Source organism: Pelophylax lessonae (assembly GCF_965119305.1).
Source record: "Pelophylax lessonae genome assembly, chromosome: 2".
NCBI classification, from domain to species: Eukaryota; Metazoa; Chordata; class Amphibia; order Anura; family Ranidae; genus Pelophylax; species Pelophylax lessonae.
The window spans coordinates 545,969,838-545,989,868 of NC_138769.1; the positions used below are offsets into that span (position 1 = coordinate 545,969,838).

The following is a 20,031-nucleotide window of genomic DNA, read 5'->3' on the forward strand; positions in this document are numbered from 1 at the left end:
CCCCCATCAATGCACAGTGACCAGCAAGTCCCCCATCAATGCACAGTGACCAGCATGTCCCCCATCAATGCAGTGACCTGACCAGCATGTCCCCCATAAATGCACAGTGTCCAGCATGTCCCCCATAAATGCACAGTGACCAGCATGTCCCCCATCAATGCACAGTGTCCAGCATGTCCCCCATCAATGCACAGTGTCCAGCATGTCCCCCATCAATGCACAGTGTCCAGCATGTCCCCCATCAATGCACAGTGCCCAGCATGTCCCCCATCAATGCACAGTGACCAGCATGTCCCCCACCAATGCACAGTGACCAGCATGTCCCCCATCAATGCATAGTGACCAGCATGTCCCCCATCAATGCACAGTGTCCAGCATGTCCCCCATCAATGCACAGTGACCAGCATGTCCCCCATCAATGCACAGTGACCAGCATGTCCCCCATCAATGCACAGTGACCAGCATGTCCCCCATCAATGCACAGTGTCCAGCATGTCCCCCATCAATGCACAGTGACCAGCATGCCCCCCATCAATGCACAGTGACCAGCATGTCCCCCATCAATGCACAGTGACCAGCATGTCCCCCATTCAATGCACAGTGTCCAGCATGTCCCCCATCAATGCACAGTGACCAGCAAGTCCCCCATCAATGCACAGTGACCAGCATGTCCCCCATCAATGCACAGTGACCAGCATGTCCCCCACCAATGCACAGTGTCCAGAATTCCCCCATTCAATGCACAGTGTCCAGCATGTCCCCCATCAATGCACAGTGACCAGCATGTCCCCCATCAATGCACAGTGACCAGCAAGTCCCCCATCAATGCACAGTGACCAGCATGTCCCCCATCAATGCACAGTGACCAGCATGTCCCCCATCAATGCACAGTGACCAGCATGTCCCCCATCAATGCACAGTGACCAGCATGTCCCCCATCAATGCACAGTGTCCAGCATGTCCCCCATCAATGCACAGTGACCAGCATGCCCCCCATCAATGCACAGTGACCAGCATGTCCCCCATCAATGCACAGTGACCAGCATGTCCCCCATTCAATGCACAGTGTCCAGCATGTCCCCCATCAATGCACAGTGACCAGCAAGTCCCCCATCAATGCACAGTGACCAGCATGTCCCCCATCAATGCACAGTGACCAGCATGTCCCCCACCAATGCACAGTGTCCAGAATTCCCCCATTCAATGCACAGTGTCCAGCATGTCCCCCATCAATGCACAGTGACCAGCATGTCCCCCATCAATGCACAGTGACCAGCATGTCCCCCATTCAATGCACAGTGTCCAGCATGTCCCCCATCAATGCACAGTGACCAGCAAGTCCCCCATCAATGCACAGTGATCAGCATGTCCCCCATCAATGCACAGTGACCAGCATGTCCCCCACCAATGCACAGTGTCCAGAATTCCCCCATTCAATGCACAGTGTCCAGCATGTCCCCCATCAATGCACAGTGACCAGCATGTCCCCCATCAATGCACAGTGACCAGCAAGTCCCCCATCAATGCACAGTGACCAGCATGTCCCCCATCAATGCACAGTGACCAGCATGTCCCCCATCAATGCACAGTGACCAGCATGTCCCCCATCAATGCACAGTGACCAGCATGTCCCCCATCAATGCACAGTGTCCAGCATGTCCCCCATCAATGCACAGTGACCAGCATGCCCCCCATCAATGCACAGTGACCAGCATGTCCCCCATCAATGCACAGTGACCAGCATGTCCCCCATTCAATGCACAGTGTCCAGCATGTCCCCCATCAATGCACAGTGACCAGCAAGTCCCCCATCAATGCACAGTGACCAGCATGTCCCCCATAAATGCACAGTGACCAGCATGTCCCCCACCAATGCACAGTGTCCAGAATTCCCCCATTCAATGCACAGTGTCCAGCATGTCCCCCATCAATGCACAGTGACCAGCATGTCCCCCATCAATGCACAGTGTCCAGAATGCCCCCATCAATGCACAGTGTCCAGAATTCCCCCATTCAATGCACAGTGTCCAGCATGTCCCCCATTAATGCACAGTGTCCAGAATGCCCCCATTCAATGCACAGTGACCAGCATGTCCCCCATCAATGCACAGTGTCCAGCATGTCCCCCATTAATGCACAGTGTCCAGAATGCCCCCATTCAATGCACAGTGACCAGCATGTCCCCCATCAATGCACAGTGACCAGCATGTCCCCCACCAATGCACAGTGTCCAGAATGCCCCCATTCAATGCACAGTGACCAGCATGTCCCCCATCAATGCACAGTGACCAGCATGTCCCCCACCAATGCACAGTGTCCAGAATGCCCCCATTCAATGCACAGTGTCCAGCATGCCCCCCATCAATGCACAGTGACCAGCATGTCCCCCATCAATGCACAGTGACCTGACCAGCATGTTCCCATTCAATGCAAAGTGACCAGCACAGCATGTCCCCCATCAATGCACAGTGACCTGACCAGCATGTCCCGACTCCCTGGTGACCATGCTGCTCGGGAGTCGACTTCTTCCTCCTCCATGGCATCGCGACTCGGTCGGACCGGTGTCCTCCGACCGGACACTGGACTATTCTTCCTCCATGCGCGCCGCCCACTGCCTCTTCTCTGATGGCGGGTGGGAAGGTGACGTCGGGACGGGGGGGGGGGGTAGGTAGGTAGTAGTGAATGATCAGGTCTGAAGGGGATCGCATATTGGGATGGGGGGGATCACAGTGTTGTGTTGAATTTGGGGGAGATCATATATTGGTGGGGGGGCAGTGCTGAATCGTCAGCCCCGAGTGTCAGTGGTGAATTGTGTGTTGGAGAATGATAGCAGTATTGAATTTGGGGGAGATCACATTTTGTGGGGTGTAAGGGGGGGGGGTGACACAGCAGTGGTGAATTTGGTGGGGGATCACATATTAGGGTGGGGGGGGTGTCAGTGGTGAATTGTGTGGTTTTGGGGGGGCTACACCACCATTGTATCATAACCCCCCCGCACACAATTCACCGCTGATCTCCTCACCAAATTCACCACTGCTTTGTCATTCCCTCCGAATGACAAAGCAGTGGTGAATTTGGTGAGGAGATCAGCGGTGAATTGTGTGCGGGGGGGTTATGATACAATGGTGGTGATCGGTGAATTTGGTGGGGAGATCACATGTTGGGGTGGGGGGGGGGTGTCAGTGGTGAAATGTGTGGGGTATGACACAGCAGTTGTGAAGTTGGTGAGATTACATATTGGTGGGGGTGTCAGTGGTGGTAAGGGGGAGGGGGGGGGGTGACACACCAGTGGTGAATTTTGTGGGGAAATCACATATTGGTAGGGGGTTTGTGCCACAGACCCCCTACCAATATGTGATTTCACCACTGCTGTGTCATCCCCCCCCCTTACCACCACTGACACCCCCCCCCAATATGTGATCTCCCCACCAAAGTCAGCACTGCTGTGTCACGCCCCCACCCCCGACACCACACAATTCACCACAGAGTCTAAAAAAAGTCACAGAGTCTAAAAAAAAAAGCAATTCCAGAGAGAGAGAGGTTGGAATTGCTTTGACAAAATTTGTTTCCCACCATATTAAGGGCTGCTTCCAAAGCCTATGTAGCACACTGACACCCCCCTCCCCCCTCCCCTTGCTACTGTGCTTCAGAATCGGAACTTACACAGATAAGCACAGTAGCAGAGCAGCAGACTCTTATCTCCATTCTCCTGCACGAACTTCACAGAAGCACAGTAGCAGCCAGCAGAGGAGACTAGAAATCTCCACGTACCTGTCACAACCTGTGGGTGGCTGCAGGCTGGGCTGGCTGAGAGATGTCTTCCGCTCTCTTCTCTCTCTGCACTCTGGCTGCCCCCCGCGGCGGGAACGTGTGGCCCCGCCCCTCAGCTGAGCAAGAGTGTGTAGGCACCTCCAGGGACAGACTGCTGTGGGGCCCCCCCCTCAACCACGGGGCCTCGGGCAGTGCCGCCCGACTGCCCGAATGATCAGTCTTCCCCTTGCCCGCCTGCATATAGTGTCACGCTGCTTCCGCTCCGCTGACAGGGGCGGCTGGGGGCCCCTGGACACTCGGGGCCCTGGGCAGTTGCCCAGTTTGCCCCCCCCCTAACGCCGGCCCTGGGAATACGTGGGATACTCCTTGAGGCTTGAACTAATTACAATTGGGACTTTACTTCTGAAATGCCCGTTGGCGTTTCCTTGACGCCAGCCGGTGCCAGCCAACTCTCACTGACACTGAGAACACTCTGTAGAACAGAAGAAGTGCTGAATCCTGGACATATAGTCCTGAAGATCCAAGACTGAGAACTGTAGAACTCCTGACCCTGTTGTACTGTGAAAGTCACTGAATACTTTCCCCCGCCTGGCACAGCTTGAGGTAGTATGTAGTAGAACTCTGTATAGCTGTTACTGTAACTGGCACGCTCTGTACAATTCAGGGCCCAAACTGCAGGCGCCCCCTTTGACCTCCAACTCTTCAGGGTCCACTGACTATGTACCCCCCCTGTAGCTTCAGGGTCCTCAACCTAGGTACCCTCTTTACAGCTAGCCGACACTGGATCCCAGAACCTCTTCCGGAGTGGTCCGGCAGTCCCCCAGGGGCAATCCTCAGTACTCACGACCTGTGTAGGCTTTCCTGGGACTGGACCCCTCTCTCTCTCCGCAGGCTCTTGGCACACCGGATCCCCTCAGTTCAGCTCAGCTCAGCTCAGCACTTTCTGGACACTCAGGCGACACCCCGAGACATCCACCTTCCTCAGACAGGAGGCGAGACAGCCGCACTCTCCCTCCTGGGACTCTGCTCCCGCCAAAGACACCGTGCCCCGCACTTCCGCACTAACGTTTAACACTTCGCTTTATTAACACATAAAAAATATTGCACTCACATGTCTCAACCCGTGGGGCGTGGCCAGGCGGCGTAACCTCATTCCTGTTTACAAGGAGTCTGCAAACCCGGAAGGCGCGCAACCCACGGCGTGGAGCCTGGATCCCGGTCCCGAAGGGTGAACACCTCCAGTTGCTTGATATGCTGTGTATCCGGTTGAGACATGTGAGTGCAATATTTTTTATGTGTTAATAAAGCGAAATGTTAAACGTTATCACACTAGTGGAGCATTTCTCTTCCTCTGCATGTCTTATACTTGATGGGTCCCGAGTCATTGTTCCGGTTTGGAAGTCTGAGGAAAGCTGTTATTACTATTTGCCTGTTTGCTCTGTCACAAGAGTGACTGAGCCTATGGAGTCGGTGAGTGGGCATTGCTTATCCCCCTTCAGAGCACAGTGGTGATGGTTTGGTGACCCCATACATCTGCACCTACAATTTGCTTCCTCAAAACCGACATTTGTGGACTATTGCTGCATATCAATATATGAACTGTACCTCATTGGTGATTTTATACTGTTTTTGTATATTGTCAGTGTCAGCTGACGATTTTGGTAGGGGCTGGAGTGTGATCTCCCCTTGCGCTACAGGAATATTTTACCATTTGTGTATCCAGTATTCTTTTTTTATATTTTATGTTTTTATTAAGTAGCAGCATTTACCATATTATTGTGAGAGTTATCTCCTCATTTAAGCGCTTGGTTGCTTGCAACTAGTTTGGTCTCCGTGTGCTTGTAAGCAGTTTATCTACATGGAGAGGAATTGCCTACACCCTAAATGCTTTTAGAACTTCTGGTCTAGGAAATGAGGTGAGCTGCTAGCGTACACAGTGTGGATTGAGGTGCAAGGGAGAGTGATCACATCACTGAGGAATTTGATGACATTTGCACAACGGATATCACTGGACACACTGATTTTGTCCTTTAATGGACACTATTAAATGAAAATCAAGTCACTAAATTGGATTGTTTTTACCTTTATCACTGTATTGATTCAAGTTGAATTCTTTTTTGCACAATTTTTCATTATTTGCAGTACTGGCGTTTTTGGTAACAATATTCAGTAGGGGTTTTATTTTAATGTTGGATTGTAATAAGATCTAAGAAAATTATTTTTATTTGCATTATTTTGCAAACCATGATGTGAAGTTTGTTGCAGCACTGGCACTTTGAGTACAAATTAATTAGATCATTTAATAATATTATTGACATTATTTAATATCTACCTTGAGAGATCAGACACATGTATTATTACCATTTGCAATTCTTTATGTAGTTTATCATCAAATTTGTAAACAATTGGATTTTAGATGTGGGGACACATTGTTAGGTTGTACACAGCTGCTTCCTATTTTTTATATTAAGTTGTAGCGCATAGGATTCCTTACCTACATATTACTGTATATCCTAACATCACTTGCCACTTCATTGTCCTGTTTAAATATTTTTTTGTATGTGAAAGACTTTCCAATATAAACATAAGTAAAAAAATAGTAATGGTAGTTCCCATGTTCCCATTTTGATAGGCTCCCTTTAAAAAAAATTAGAAGACAAATAAGAACCAAAACATTCATAGATATTAACTCACCATCTCCTCTGATGACTGGGGAGAGAGAGGACAAGCTCCATTCGGTTTGTGTTTGTACACTTTTATATTGACATTTTCTTGTATTTACCATCGGCTTTCTACCACTGGTTGCCACAGGGACTTTGCTGTATGAATAAGACAAATAATTTATGAGCTCTAAAAATGTTTTCAGTGTTTTTTTTTTTTTTTTAGAAATAATGTTATCACACATAATTCACAGAACTACCTAGGAGCCACACTTTTTTCAATTATACTATTATATCAAATTCATATAGCAGCAACAGTTTGTGAAGCGCTTTACAATAAAAAAAGGGAGACAATATAGTTACAATAGAATACATTTCACAAGGGTTAGGCTACATGTCCTTAAATATGTGTAATACATTTATAAATAGACCCCCAAGACCCTAACAATCATTGCTAAACTCTCTTTTCTGAAAATGCAAGGTGTCTGGCTGGTTATGCAGACCTTCTGGCTTTAAAGCCTGATTCTGGGATTTTTCATTTCTCCCAGAGGGTTAAAAAAACAGCTCTGACTGCAATACTTACCTTCAATCCAGGGCTGCTCCTCACTGAACCTCTTCTTCACCACAAGATATCCAGGGTCACTCATTCTGGAAGACTGAGGAGAGATTATGAGCTGAGGGTGTCCCCTTAACTTGTCATCCATCACGCACATTTTGTTGATGCAGAGTGTGGCGCTGATGTCATCTTGCCAGCTTGATTCTATGCATCATTTAGGACTGCTTTTAGGACTGCCGAAGAAGACTAGGACCCAGGTGATTAGCCAGAAGACCATCAGAAAAAGGTAAGCATGAAAAAAAAAAATATATATTGTTGGCAGGGAGTCTCATAGGGACGGGGTCTCTCTGGAGGAGCCTAGGGTTGACCTTTAACACGTTGAGCCACTGACCTTGAATGAGGAAAGGACCTCCCATTCTTTTTTGACTTTCCTGACCTGCAAAGTTGTCAACAGTGACTTAGCAAGTACTGAAACCTGTGGATCAGCATACAGGCAACTAACATTTTCAAAATGCCACAAATGGCATTCCTTAAATCTTTCTCAGAATGACTTCATTAAAATGTATTGCCCCTTTTTTTAAATATTGTAAACCAGGGCTGAGAAATCATATGTTTAGTAAATAGTATGAATTTAGAACAGATGCATGTCAGAGCCAAGGATAAGGTGCATATTAGATTGTGTAAAATGTTATATATCAGTTTAAACAGTGGAGATGAAGAATTCAATGTAGTGCCCCCCACCCCCCCAACCTCCAGAGCCATGGTAGCGACCACCAGAGACAGGGAGGGCCGACATTCCACCTCAGGGTGCAGGTTACTAGGCATGGTGGGTGGTGTGCAAGGTGGAAAGATGGGCACCAGTTACTTTTATGTTTGAACAAAGAGAAGTTTATTTCTCACAACAGGAAAAAATGTGGGAGAGAGGGGTAAGGCACAAGACACCCTTAGTCAAAAACAACAGTAGACTAGCAGACCGGCAGACTCCTTAGACAAAAATGTAGAAAAGACAGCAGTGTTCTTGCTTTCCTCACACAAACAAAAATCATCTCTGGATTGCCAGCTCCAACATATTTATGCTAGTATCTTGGATGACATTAAAGGATAGACACATTTTGGTTCCAGACATGCTGTCTTCACCTCTCATTCGCCCCCCCCCCGCCCCTCCAGGTCTCCCCTGGTTCCGCACCTACAGCTCCCAGATGTTTTCCTGGCTGTCACTGTCTCAGAATGTGGCTACAATAATTATTTACTTATTCTCAGCTGATTTACATGTTTTATATGCATCCGCTCCTGAAGAAGTGAGCGGTAGCTCAAGAAACGCGTTGAGTTTTTAAAGATGCCCTGTCCTAAACATATGCTGTCATCTGTAACTTTCAAGCATGTATTATACACTGTAATAACCATGAATCGGCTTGGTCTGTTGTATTTGCATTCAATGTTACATGATGTAAAGTGTACTTACCTTTAAATAAACCCATTTACTATGTGTAATTTGCATTCAATGGCCATTTGTGGTAATCCTCATTTAAAGTCCCAGGGCACAGTTCTGTTTTTGTATGTATGGTTATTATTAGGGAGGTAGGTGCACCATTGGTGGCACCAGACTACTTTTATAATTTTTTATAATTTTTCAGTACAGGAATAGAGCATTTAAGCTGCAACCAGCAATCTGTTCTTTTTAGCAAAAGCTGTCTCCTAAAGCAAGTGAAAGGGAACTCAAAAGAAAGTGAATGAATTATATGAATGATTCCATCTTGATGCTTTCCCAGGCTCTTTACAGTTCCCCAGTCCATGCAAGCGTAACCTTTGATACTTCATCTCAGGTTTCCATCCTTTCCTTCATGCCTCCAGGTGGTGAGCAGGCTCTCCTTTGCAGAGCCTTGAGCACATGGCTAGGCCTGGGCTTCAGGCCTACCCAGAAGCATCTGTTCATCACACACCTGGGTGGAAAAGACTCAGATCACCTGACTTTCTCCAAATAAATACCTTCTTCCAGCATTCTCAGTGGCTAAAGAAACTCCTACTGATTGGCTGAGAAAAGTATGCATATTCATAACCTGAATTCACTGCAATTCATCATACTAATGCCAAAGGTAACAGTGCCACCTATTGAGAAAAGGGAGGAACCACAGCTAAACCAGGCTTAGGAGGAAACCCATTTGTTTAGAAAGACTACAAATTTGTCAGTCTATTTACAACCCAGAAAAGCTAAATTTACTTGTAGCCTTGTTGAAGACAAGGATGCTACATAAACAAATGAGTTTATTTGGTTAAAGCTCATCTCTAGCATTTTTTTAGTTTTGGATACAATTTTAGAACAGTTAGAACATCTGTAAGGTTTTTATTGTTGCCTGTGTCCCTGTTTGGGCAAATCACCTACTTTATTTGTCCTGATGACATTTGCCATTGGGAGAGAAAGTGATAAAGAGAACTTCCTCTGACTTTGGATTGTGTCTCTGGGAGAGGGAGTGAAAGAAAATCTCTCCAATAGGACATCAAAAAAGGGTGAAAAGCAGTGTTAAAAATATGCCTAAACGTGTTTAAAACACACGGCTTTAGGCATGCTTTTAACACTTTTTTTCTCTGAATTTTAAACATATTTTGGCACGTTTAGAAGCGTTCAGGCATGTAAACTGTTTGGGAGTTAATTAATTTCATTGGTCAGAATATTTTTTTTTTTGCCCAGTGAAATGAATGAATGCTGAAGCACTAAATGCGCCTACTGTTTAGGCACATCGGGCGTTTTTTCTGCCCAAACAGTCTTCTCCTGAACACAATTTCGGTGCATTTAGATGTCTGCCTCTAAAAGCCCCTGCCTCTAAACACATAGGCTACTATAAACACATAGGCCAACATACAAGGGCGTTTAGGGGCAGGAAAAAAAAGTCAAATGCGTGTAAAAAAGGCGTTTGACGATTGCAGTCTGCCTGAGGCCTAAAGCCTATTTCACATGGGCTGAATGTCAGGCGGCATTGGTCGGCTCAATAGAAACCGGCAGACATTCAGGCCCGTGTGTACTGGAGTTGGTTGGCCATTCGGTCAGCTTCTGTCGGAGAGGCATGACCGAAAAAGGTCTGCCAATTGGCTCACGATCAGCGCTCTCAGCCATTGGCCATCCGATAACCGGAGTGTTCTGGTGGGAAGGCTGTCACCCCAGTCAGAACACAATAGAACAGTAGGGGAAACTGCTGTACTAATGTCGGATAGTTATGCCTAGTACACGCGGACAAAATGTTTGGTGACTTTGGGCCCGTGTTTGGCAGCTGGTCCATTGGATGTACTTGCTGGAAATCCAGAAGCCGACTGGCTCCCTATTAGACTGACTGGAGTGTTCTGGCAGGGAGGCCGCCCCCCCTCTTAGAACACAACAGGTCAGTAGGGGAGATCACTGTACTAACATCGGATTGTTAGTTTAGTGGCTCCGACCAGAGCTGACAGTTTTGAATGAAAAGAAAGCCATTGTGTGTACTAGGCTTTATTACAGCAGCTCCTCTTGAGCTGTCAGTTTTTTTTTCATTCAGCTGGGTTGTACGAGAAAATTTACGATTGCGTACAAGGCTTTAGGGTTGAAGATAGTAATTACCAATGTTTTTAAGGGAGAATAAAACCTTTAGTTCTCAACAAAATTGAATTTGAATCTGAATCAAACTATCTGATAAGTCTAAAAGAATATAGACAGGATCTTTCTACTAGATATCCTCTACTTCCTAACTGTGATTCATGTTTTTAAGTTGTTGCCAAGACAAGAAAAGCACATACCTTTTCTTTTTTGTTTCAGAATATATTTGCATTTCATTTTCCTTGCCTGCAAAAGAAAAAAAAAACTGAACTCATCTTATACCAGTAAGTAAAATGGTCAAAGAGCTACAACCTACAGTTTGTTTTTGTATTCAAGTACTGTAAATTAAAAGTCTTTATTGGGTTTTTTTTACTTTAAAATGGTAATAAATCCTAATTGATGGAATGAAAGTATTTTCTTAGCTTTGTCTAATGGCAAAGCCTCAGAAACTTGATAAAATCATGGTTTCCAAAGTAGAAGTTGTATCATGTCTGGAAAAACAAACCATCCTGTAGCTGCTGTGAAGGCGGTTAAGACTTCTACGTACAAGTAGGGTGACTCCTGTAAATTGTCACATGTTTCCCACTAAGAGTTGTTCTACTTTTTTTTTTTTACTTAATGTGGATGAATAATATGGTAAAGAAGTAAGTATACATACAGTATATAAAATTTGAAAAAGGTGATTCTCTGTGTGTTTGACTTAGGCAGGATACCCAAGTTATGCCCATGATTTTACATTTAGGTAAAATATGACACTTGTCTTCAAGCATACCTTACTACACGCTTTCATAAGCAAATCAATAAATAATATCTAATTTATTTACAGTTAGAAACGAGAGATGTAGTGCCACTCTGGTGCACACATTGCTGTTCTGGTGTTTCTGTATATTTTGGAGCAGATTGGTTGGAGAAGCCAATGCCTGCTTAAAGGGATAATACTTCATTTTCTTGTATTCTCAGAGCCTCTAAAAATAAAAGTTGTATGTGTCTGTATGTGTCTATTAGAATAAATACACCAACATAGTAACAACCAAATTCAAACTACCTTTCTCCTACTTAACAATGCACTTTGGTGAATGGGTCCCCATGTACAGTGTTACCTAGAACCCCTCACCCCTATACAGTAACATACCATCTATCCTGGAATCTTCTGCTGTGCCAGTCCCACTGTTCTTGAAAGCCTCTTCTGGCTGCAGTATGGGATGGGATGACGATGCACTTCTCTGTTGTTGCTCAAACTGTTGGGTTTTCCTGATGTATTCTTCAACTTTCCTCAGATCCCCATCCACAAATTCATAATGAAGCTCTAATTTGGTCACATTTTCCACTGTTAGAGTACTGTGACTTGGTGCTTGCTCTTGGTGATGTTCTTTAGATTTGTTATCCATTATGATTTAATTTAGAAGGTATGTGATAACTGTTTTACCGATTTCATTAATCAAACATGTTCATTGTGTTAAAGTATTCTGCAATACAGAAACAAAAATACTAGGCATAACTATCCGACATTAGTACAGACCAGGTTTTATAATCGTTTTGGCTACAAAAAACACACTACGGCTTATTTGCAGGAAATGTCCTATTTATTTATGGTATGTACAATAATCTACATTTATTCAAATACAGTTATGCCATCATGAGGATCTTAAAGTGGTTGTAACCCTAAAAAAGAAAAAAAATATCCTGAACCTTTAAACCATGATAGATAGCACAGTGCCTGTGCTGTGTTATTTACCCCTCTCTGTGTTCTAAAAAATCTGTAATAAAACAATAAAATGTTTTTTAAAAAGTTCCTGTGTTCCCTGGCTTTTTTCCCCTGTCCTGCCAGCTCAGGAGTCAGCATTTTGACATGCTACCATCCCAAAATTAAACCTTGGTTAGCACATTGTAAAATTATGTAATCTGTTTAGTAAAAAAGATTATATAGTGTGCAGTGTGCCTTCTTTTTCTAACTTTATAGTGGAAAATACCTTATTTACAGCGCTCAAGTGACATCTCTGAGCTCTTCTTCCCCATTGCAAGCACTGCATAATGAGGGGCCGCTGACGTCAGCTGGGAGGAGAGAAGATCTCCGGCCGGTCACGTGAGCGCCCAGCGGTGCTGTAAAAAAGGTATTTTCCACTATAAAGTTACAAAAGGAGACACATTTCACATTATATAATCTATTTACAAAATGGATTACATGTTTTTACAACGTCTTGAGCTAGGGATTATTTTGGGGTAGGGCTTATATTGCAGAATAACGCAAGGTCTTATTTTCGAGGTAGGGCTTATTTTCAGGGAAACAGGGTATATCAATGCAACGTAAGTATAAATAATGTTTCTTTGATACATTGTATACTAGAACTTACTAGAGTCAGTTACTATATGGATGAAAAGTGTTCATTGGAATGAAGTCTGATAATTCAGGAGGAGGAAAGGAACCTATGTACATGAGATTCTGGTGTATGTCTATACATTCTCCAGCCTACCAACCTCAAAAGAAAAATCAATTAACTAAGATTTCCTTGGCTTCAACAAGCTAAGGCAGATGCTAGATGTATTTGCATACTGCATCATGCACACTTGGGCAATATCATTGTCAATTTTTATACAGTCATTGTTTTAAAGACTAAAAATTTGGTGGTTGGAACACTGAGGTATAAAGCATTTAATTTCGTATACATCTCAGAAATCTCACAAGGTCACCCAAAACTTCCTTAGAAGCCCTTGTAGCTTGTACCTTCCTTACAAGCCTAGTTGCAACACAGGAACTACCCTACTTTTTACCAACACTGCCAACAGTGCCTGTGGTTTCATGGAGATGGAGAGCCATACCTGCCGGGACAAGACAGTGATTATCGCTGGTAGCTGCTAAACTCAGGAGAATCTGGCAGGCTGGTTGTACCCAAGTAGATCACTTGAAAGGAAGAAAAGGGTCGGGACTTTAAATGAGGTTACAAAGATTTTTGTATCTCCATCCCTAATATATGAGCATAAAAAAGGGGGGGTTTTGGGACTTTAGACGAGGCGTGTGGTCAAACATGACCATAAACTATACAAATAAAAAGTATGTGCATACACATTGAAACAATGAACATGAAACATCCTCACATGTAAGTTGATTTATTTGTATGCACAGTTGTAACAGCATAAAGACAGTAGATACCATATATATAATCCCAATGACCAGAGCATGTCGGGAGATATACGAATACATGTCACAATAAATATAAAAATGATTGTAAAAACAACAAACATTGTGTAACAAGATAAATACATAATCCATAGAAATTGCATCATATATGCTCTACGCGTTTCGGGTTTGTAACACTTCCTCAGGAGCTGGTGCAACTGATTAAATATACATGAAAATTACAATGCATATAAAAATATAAACGCCCATCTAGGGCAAAGTTTATTGATGTATAGAGTTGCTTACAATACAATTTTACAAAATGTTACAATTACAATGTTACAACTGTGCATACAAATAAATCAACTTACATGTGAGGATTTTTCATGCTTATTGTTTCAATGTGTATGCACATACTTTTTATTTGTATAGTTTATGGTCATGTTTGACCACGTGCCTCATCTAAAGTCCCTTAAACCCAACCTTTTTTATGCTCAAGTAGATCACTTGATCAACTTGGTACATTCAGCGTGCCCATTAATGTTTCGAACCGTGTATGGCCGGCCTGAGAGGTGTAACCTTATGAATATCTTGAACTTTTTGTTAGGAAAGACAGAATTCAAATGTAGTTTACAACTGATAGCGAGATCTACCAGCACTGTACAGGGTTAATTATGGCAAACACAGTGCTCCAGCCCCCTCATGAACAAAGAGAACTAGTTAGGAATTGTCACTGCTGAAGTTATCAGAAAAAGGATCTAAAATGGTAAGCAGCATCTTTTTTTGGATATTTTGCTATGTAAATGAGAACATGTAACAATTATAAAGTAGGTGTTATCCCGATTTGACTGTAAAAGTGGAAATACACTTTAATATAAGAATACTTGCACTCTGTTTGACTAAGAGGTACACCTAACCCTAAAGTTAACCTTTAAAACGTAAAGCATTACCAAAGGCAAAACCTTTTTGAATAGAGTGGAGAGGGATTAGAACACCGTTTTATTGCTGCCTGTGCCCCCATTAGGGAGATTACAATTTTTATCGAAAGTGAAAGTACAAGAAAATCCCAAATCTAGGTTTGTCTACAGAAGAGTAATAGAGGGGAAATATTCCAATGGAGACACTATTTCTGGTGAACCTGAGTGAGAGATTCCATTACTCAGAAAGAGTTTTCTCTCACTTCCCAATGGGGCACATAGGGCAAAAAAACTTGACAGGGGTTTATACCCTTCCTCACTCTATCCAAAAGAAAAAAGGTTTTACCTATAGTTCCACTTTAATTGTAATCCCCTAATTCCTATAATTCCTAACCCTAAAGCCCCGTACACACGCGTCGAAAATCGTCCGATCGGCCGATTTTCGGCTTGTTAGTATGATGCTTCCGACAACCAACTCCGACTTTTCGGCCGAAAAAAATCTGGTGTGCAGGCTATAAAATTTTTGTTGGCCGTCAACATAACGGCCAATTTTCGTGCAGTCAGTACAGATTTCGACAGGGAAAAATCTGATGAGCATGTCTGGGCATGCTCAGTGAAGAAAAAATACCAAGAAAACAAACCAACACATGACATCACTTCTGAAGTAGAATTTTGTTGGCCGAGAAAATTTGTGTGCAGTCTAGGCACATTCCAACCAACAAAACACAACTTGGACAAAAGTCGGACGATCGGTCGGCCGATAATCGTTGCGCGTGTACGAGGCTTAACACTAAACTACAACTTTAAACTAAATGCTTCCTGCTTGGTGAGCAGCTCTACTAAATCCTCAATCTTACTGACAATTTTGAACTGAAAGATACCAGTGACGATAATTTATGAACTCTAGCTCAACAATGTGTGCCTAATAATCTTTGCTGTCTTTATCAATAATGGCAATTTTTCATATTTTGTTTACTGTTGCACTTAATGAAGAGTTGCTTGGAGAAGATGATTTCCTTTTTTTATGTGAACATTCATAATTCAGAATAAAAATCCCATAAATAAAAATGCAATTTGTAAATCCAAGATGAGCACTGAATAAACTACATTTTCCACCTGTAAAATATATGGATTCTCAGAGAAAAAATTCCAGTTTTGGGTACTGACATTAGTCACTGTCACATTTCTACATGCTAATGATACAGACTGCTAGGCTAGCTTTGTATATGGGATCAAGGTACAGTAGGTTTTGGTTGACAGTAAGAGCAGTCTGACAACTTGTACTGTGCTATGCCAATAGAATACCTTTGACACATTACTTCATTATAGTGGTAATGGTAACTGTAAAAATCATCTTGTGACATTATATACAGTATATTGTACTTCAGTGGAGACTGCTTGATGCAACTCAGTTGTCAAGATGAGGTTACGAAGATGAGATATTTTTAATAGATATCGACCGATTATCGGCAAAGCCGATATATCGAGGGCCGATCTGCACTTTCCCCGATATATCGGAATTGGCCACCAAGGTGGCCGATATTACCAATATTTTGGAAAGTGCTTTTACCGAAGTGATGCCTGCAGCTAGAGGCGTCACCCTGGTACTGGCGTCCATAGCCGACGGTCAGCTGTCTTGTAATGACAACCGATGAGGCTGAGAAGCCGATAGGCTGTCATTACAAGGAGCGGGAGGGGACGTCCCCGCCTCCCGCCGCCTTCCGTGGCTCGCCCGGGTCTCCCGTCCCACCGGGAGACCCGGACAACCAGCCTGCACAGCCGCCAGAGACCCGATCAAAGCCGCATTCGGCTCTGATCGGGTCTCCATGCAAAAACCTGGAAGTGATGTCATGGCATCAATTCCGGATACTGGCGCCAGATTCAAAAACATGACAGCATTCAAAACAGCCAAACTTGACATTTTTGAATGCTTTTAAGTGCAGGAGGAGGGCGTTGGGGTCTTTTAGACCCCCCAGATCCCTCCACAAGAGTACCTGTCAAAAAAAAAATTTAAATGTACGAAAATATTTGCGCATATCGGCCGATATCGATATGCATTGGCCAAAATATCGGTATCGGCAACGAAAAACCGATATCGGTCGATCACTAATTTTTAACCATATAAAATTCACGACAGAACTGAGATTTAAGCCTAACTCTAGCCCATTAAAAAAAAAAAAAAGTTTTGGATAGTGTGGAATGGGATAGAACATTATATAAGAGCTTTACTGCTTTCTAGGTCTTCCAGTCCCAGTGACACCCTGTCATTCTAACACAGGATGTCAAATAGGAGATTTAACCATTTTCTACTATATCCAATACTGATATTAAAGTGTATGTAAACCATAAAGGTGAACTTTCCTATTTGGTCCCTTGTGGTCTGGTTAATACACAATTGAAAAGAGTTATATATATATATATATATATATATATATATATATATATATATATATATATATATATATATATACACACATACAGTGCCTTGCGAAAGTATTCGGCCCCCTTGAACTTTGCGACCTTTTGCCACATTTCAGGCTTCAAACATAAAGATATAAAACTGTAATATTTTGTGAAGAATCAACAACAAGTGGGACACAATCATGAAGTGGAACAAAATTTATTGGATATTTCAAACTTTGTTAACAAATAAAAAACTGAAAAATTGGGCGCGCAAAATTATTCAGACCCTTTACTTTCAGACCACTTTACTGCAGCAAACTTTCTCCAGAAGTTCAGTGAGGATCTCTGAATGATCCAATGCTGACCTAAATGACTAATGATGATAAATAGAATCTACCTGTGTTCAATCAAGTCTCCGTATAAATGCACCTGCACTGTGATAGTCTCAGAGGTCCGTTTAAAGCGCAGAGAGCATCATGAAGAGCAAGGAACACACCAGGCAGGTCTGAGATACTGTTGTGGAGAAGTTTAAAGCAGGATTTGGATACAAAAAGATTTCCCAAGCTTTAAACATCCCAAGGAGCACTGTGCAAGCGATAATATTGAAATGGAAGGAGTATCAGACCACTGCAAATCTACGAAAACCTGGCCGTCCCTCTAAACTTTCAGCTCATACAAGGAGAAGACTGATCAGAGATGCAGCCAAGAGGCCCATGATCACTCTGGATGAACTGCAGAGATCTACAGCTGAGGTGGGAGACTCTGTCCATAGGACAACAATCAGTCGTATACTGCACAAATCTGCCTTTATGGAAGAGTGGCAAGAAGAAAGACATTTCTTAAAGATATCCATAAAGAGTGTTGTTTAAAGTTTGCCACAAGCCACCTGGGAGACACACCAAACATGTGGAAGAAGGTGCTCTGGTCAGATGAAACCAAAATCGAATTTTTTGGCAACAATGCAAAACGTTATGTTTGGCGTAAAAGTAACACAGCTCATCACCCTGAACACATCATCCCCACTGTCAAACATGGTGGTGGCAGCATCATGGTTTGGGCCTGCTTTTCTTCAGCAGGGACAGGGAAGATGGTTAAAATTGATGGGAAGATGGATGGAGCCAAATACAGGACCATTCTGGAAGAAAACCTGATGGAATCTGCAAAAGACCCGAGACTGGGACGGAGATTTGTCTTCCAACAAGACAATGATCCAAAACAAAGAAAAATCTACAATGGAATGGCTCACAAATAAACATATCCAGGTGTTAGAATGGCCAAGTCAAAGTCCAGACCTGAATCCAATCGAGAATCTGTGGAAAGAACTGAAAACTGCTGTTCACAAACGCTCTCCATCCAACCTCACTGAGCTCGAGCTGTTTTGCAAGGAGGAATGGGCAAAAATTTCAGTCTCTCGATGTGCAAAACTGATAGAGACATACCCCAAGCGACTTACAGCTGTAATCACAGCAAAAGTATTAACTTAAGGGGGCTGAATAATTTTGCACGCCCCATTTTTCAGTTTTTTTTTTGTTAAAAAAGTTTGAAATATCCAATAAATTTCGTTCCACTTCATGATTGTGTCCCACTTATTGTTGATTCTTCACAAAAAATTACAGTTTTATATCTTTATGTTTGAAGCCTGAAATGTGGCAAAAGGTCGAAAAGTTCAAGGGGGCCGAATACTTTCGCAAAGCACTGTATATATATATGTATATAAAACACACACACACATAAACAAAAAAAACTAAGAGCCCATTCACACTAGCGCGACTTGTGAGGCAACTTGTGTCGCCCCAGGCTGCCCCAGGTCGCCCCAGGTCGCTTGAAATAACAAAAGCAATGTTAATCAATCAGTGCCGTCTTAATTGGCACTACTGAAGTCGCTCCGACTTCAGAAAAGGGTCCTGTACTACTTTGAGGCGACCTGTGATCCGACTTGTCCCATATACTTCAATGGGAGTCACCTCCTTATCTTAATTGAAGTGACTTGTTATCAGACTTTCCAGGAAGAAGAAAGAGATTAACCAGGCATTCCCCACATTGCAGCCATGCCTATATGGTATATATATATATATTTTTATATATATTGTAAGGGATTAGCTCGTGGTAGGCGTAGATGACTCCTTGGGGGGTGCGTTTTCACAGAGAAATAGCCCAAAAGTGCTTGCAAACAACAGGTTTATGGTTTATTCTTCCAATTTCTTCAAACAAGTGCATGCAGCAAAACAACAAAATAAAATAAAACACAAAATAAATCCTGGCCGCTGTGGGCGTCTACCTTCTCACAGCTGGAACCTACCTAAGAAGTCTTCCCAACCTACTGTTGGGCCGACACTGCTGATCCTACAGCAGACACTCAAATGTCCATTTGTTTTCTTTTCACATATAAACATTGTCCATTGAACATGTCCCTTTGTTTTCTTTCACACAGAAACACTTCGTCTTCTCACCTTTGAGACGTCTTCACTCGTTTTTACCCTCCTGAGCGCACACCGCTTCAGGAGGTCTTCCCCATGCTCACTCAGCTTTCAGGGGGCACACAGGACTGTCCTCTACCCACATGGCGTCAGGATGCAGCCGACACCCTATAATAATTAGTGAACTTTTCAAAGCAGGTGGGAATGTGTCTCCTCTCAGTGACTACATTCCCAGATTTACCTGACTTCCTGTCACAATATATATATATATATATATATATATATATATATATATATATATATATTTTTTTTTATTTATATATATATATACACACACATATATATATGTAATGGTATATATATTCCATTATCTCTGCTTGGTCTGTGTGAGTGGCACTAGTGGACACAGATAAGTGGCACTGGTGGACACTGATTCATGGCACTGATATGTGGCACTGGTGGACACTGATTCGTGGCACTGATATGTGGCACTGGTGGACACTGATACGTGGAACTAATACAAGGCACTGATACGTGGCACTGATACGTGGCACTGGTGGACACTAATTTGTGGCACTGATATGTGGCACTGGTGGACACTGATACGTGGCACTGGTGGACACTGATTCGTGG

General features: G+C 43.3%; 1 protein-coding gene across 2 annotated transcripts in view; it reads right to left on the minus strand.

Annotated features, from left to right (window-relative positions):
- The window catches only part of LOC309545912 (uncharacterized protein), a 106,918-nt gene that overhangs the window by 24,646 nt on the left and 62,241 nt on the right, over window positions 1-20,031 (minus strand). For both annotated transcript variants that reach the window (XM_082245334.1, XM_082245333.1), the window contains exons 2-4: window positions 11,679-12,012; window positions 10,747-10,792; window positions 6,466-6,590 (exon numbers count right to left, since the gene is read on the minus strand). In XM_082245334.1, coding sequence (XP_082101460.1) covers window positions 6,466-6,590; window positions 10,747-10,792; window positions 11,679-11,934 — 427 coding nt within the window. In that variant the 5' untranslated portion in view covers window positions 11,935-12,012. The remainder of the gene's footprint in view (window positions 1-6,465; window positions 6,591-10,746; window positions 10,793-11,678; window positions 12,013-20,031) is intronic.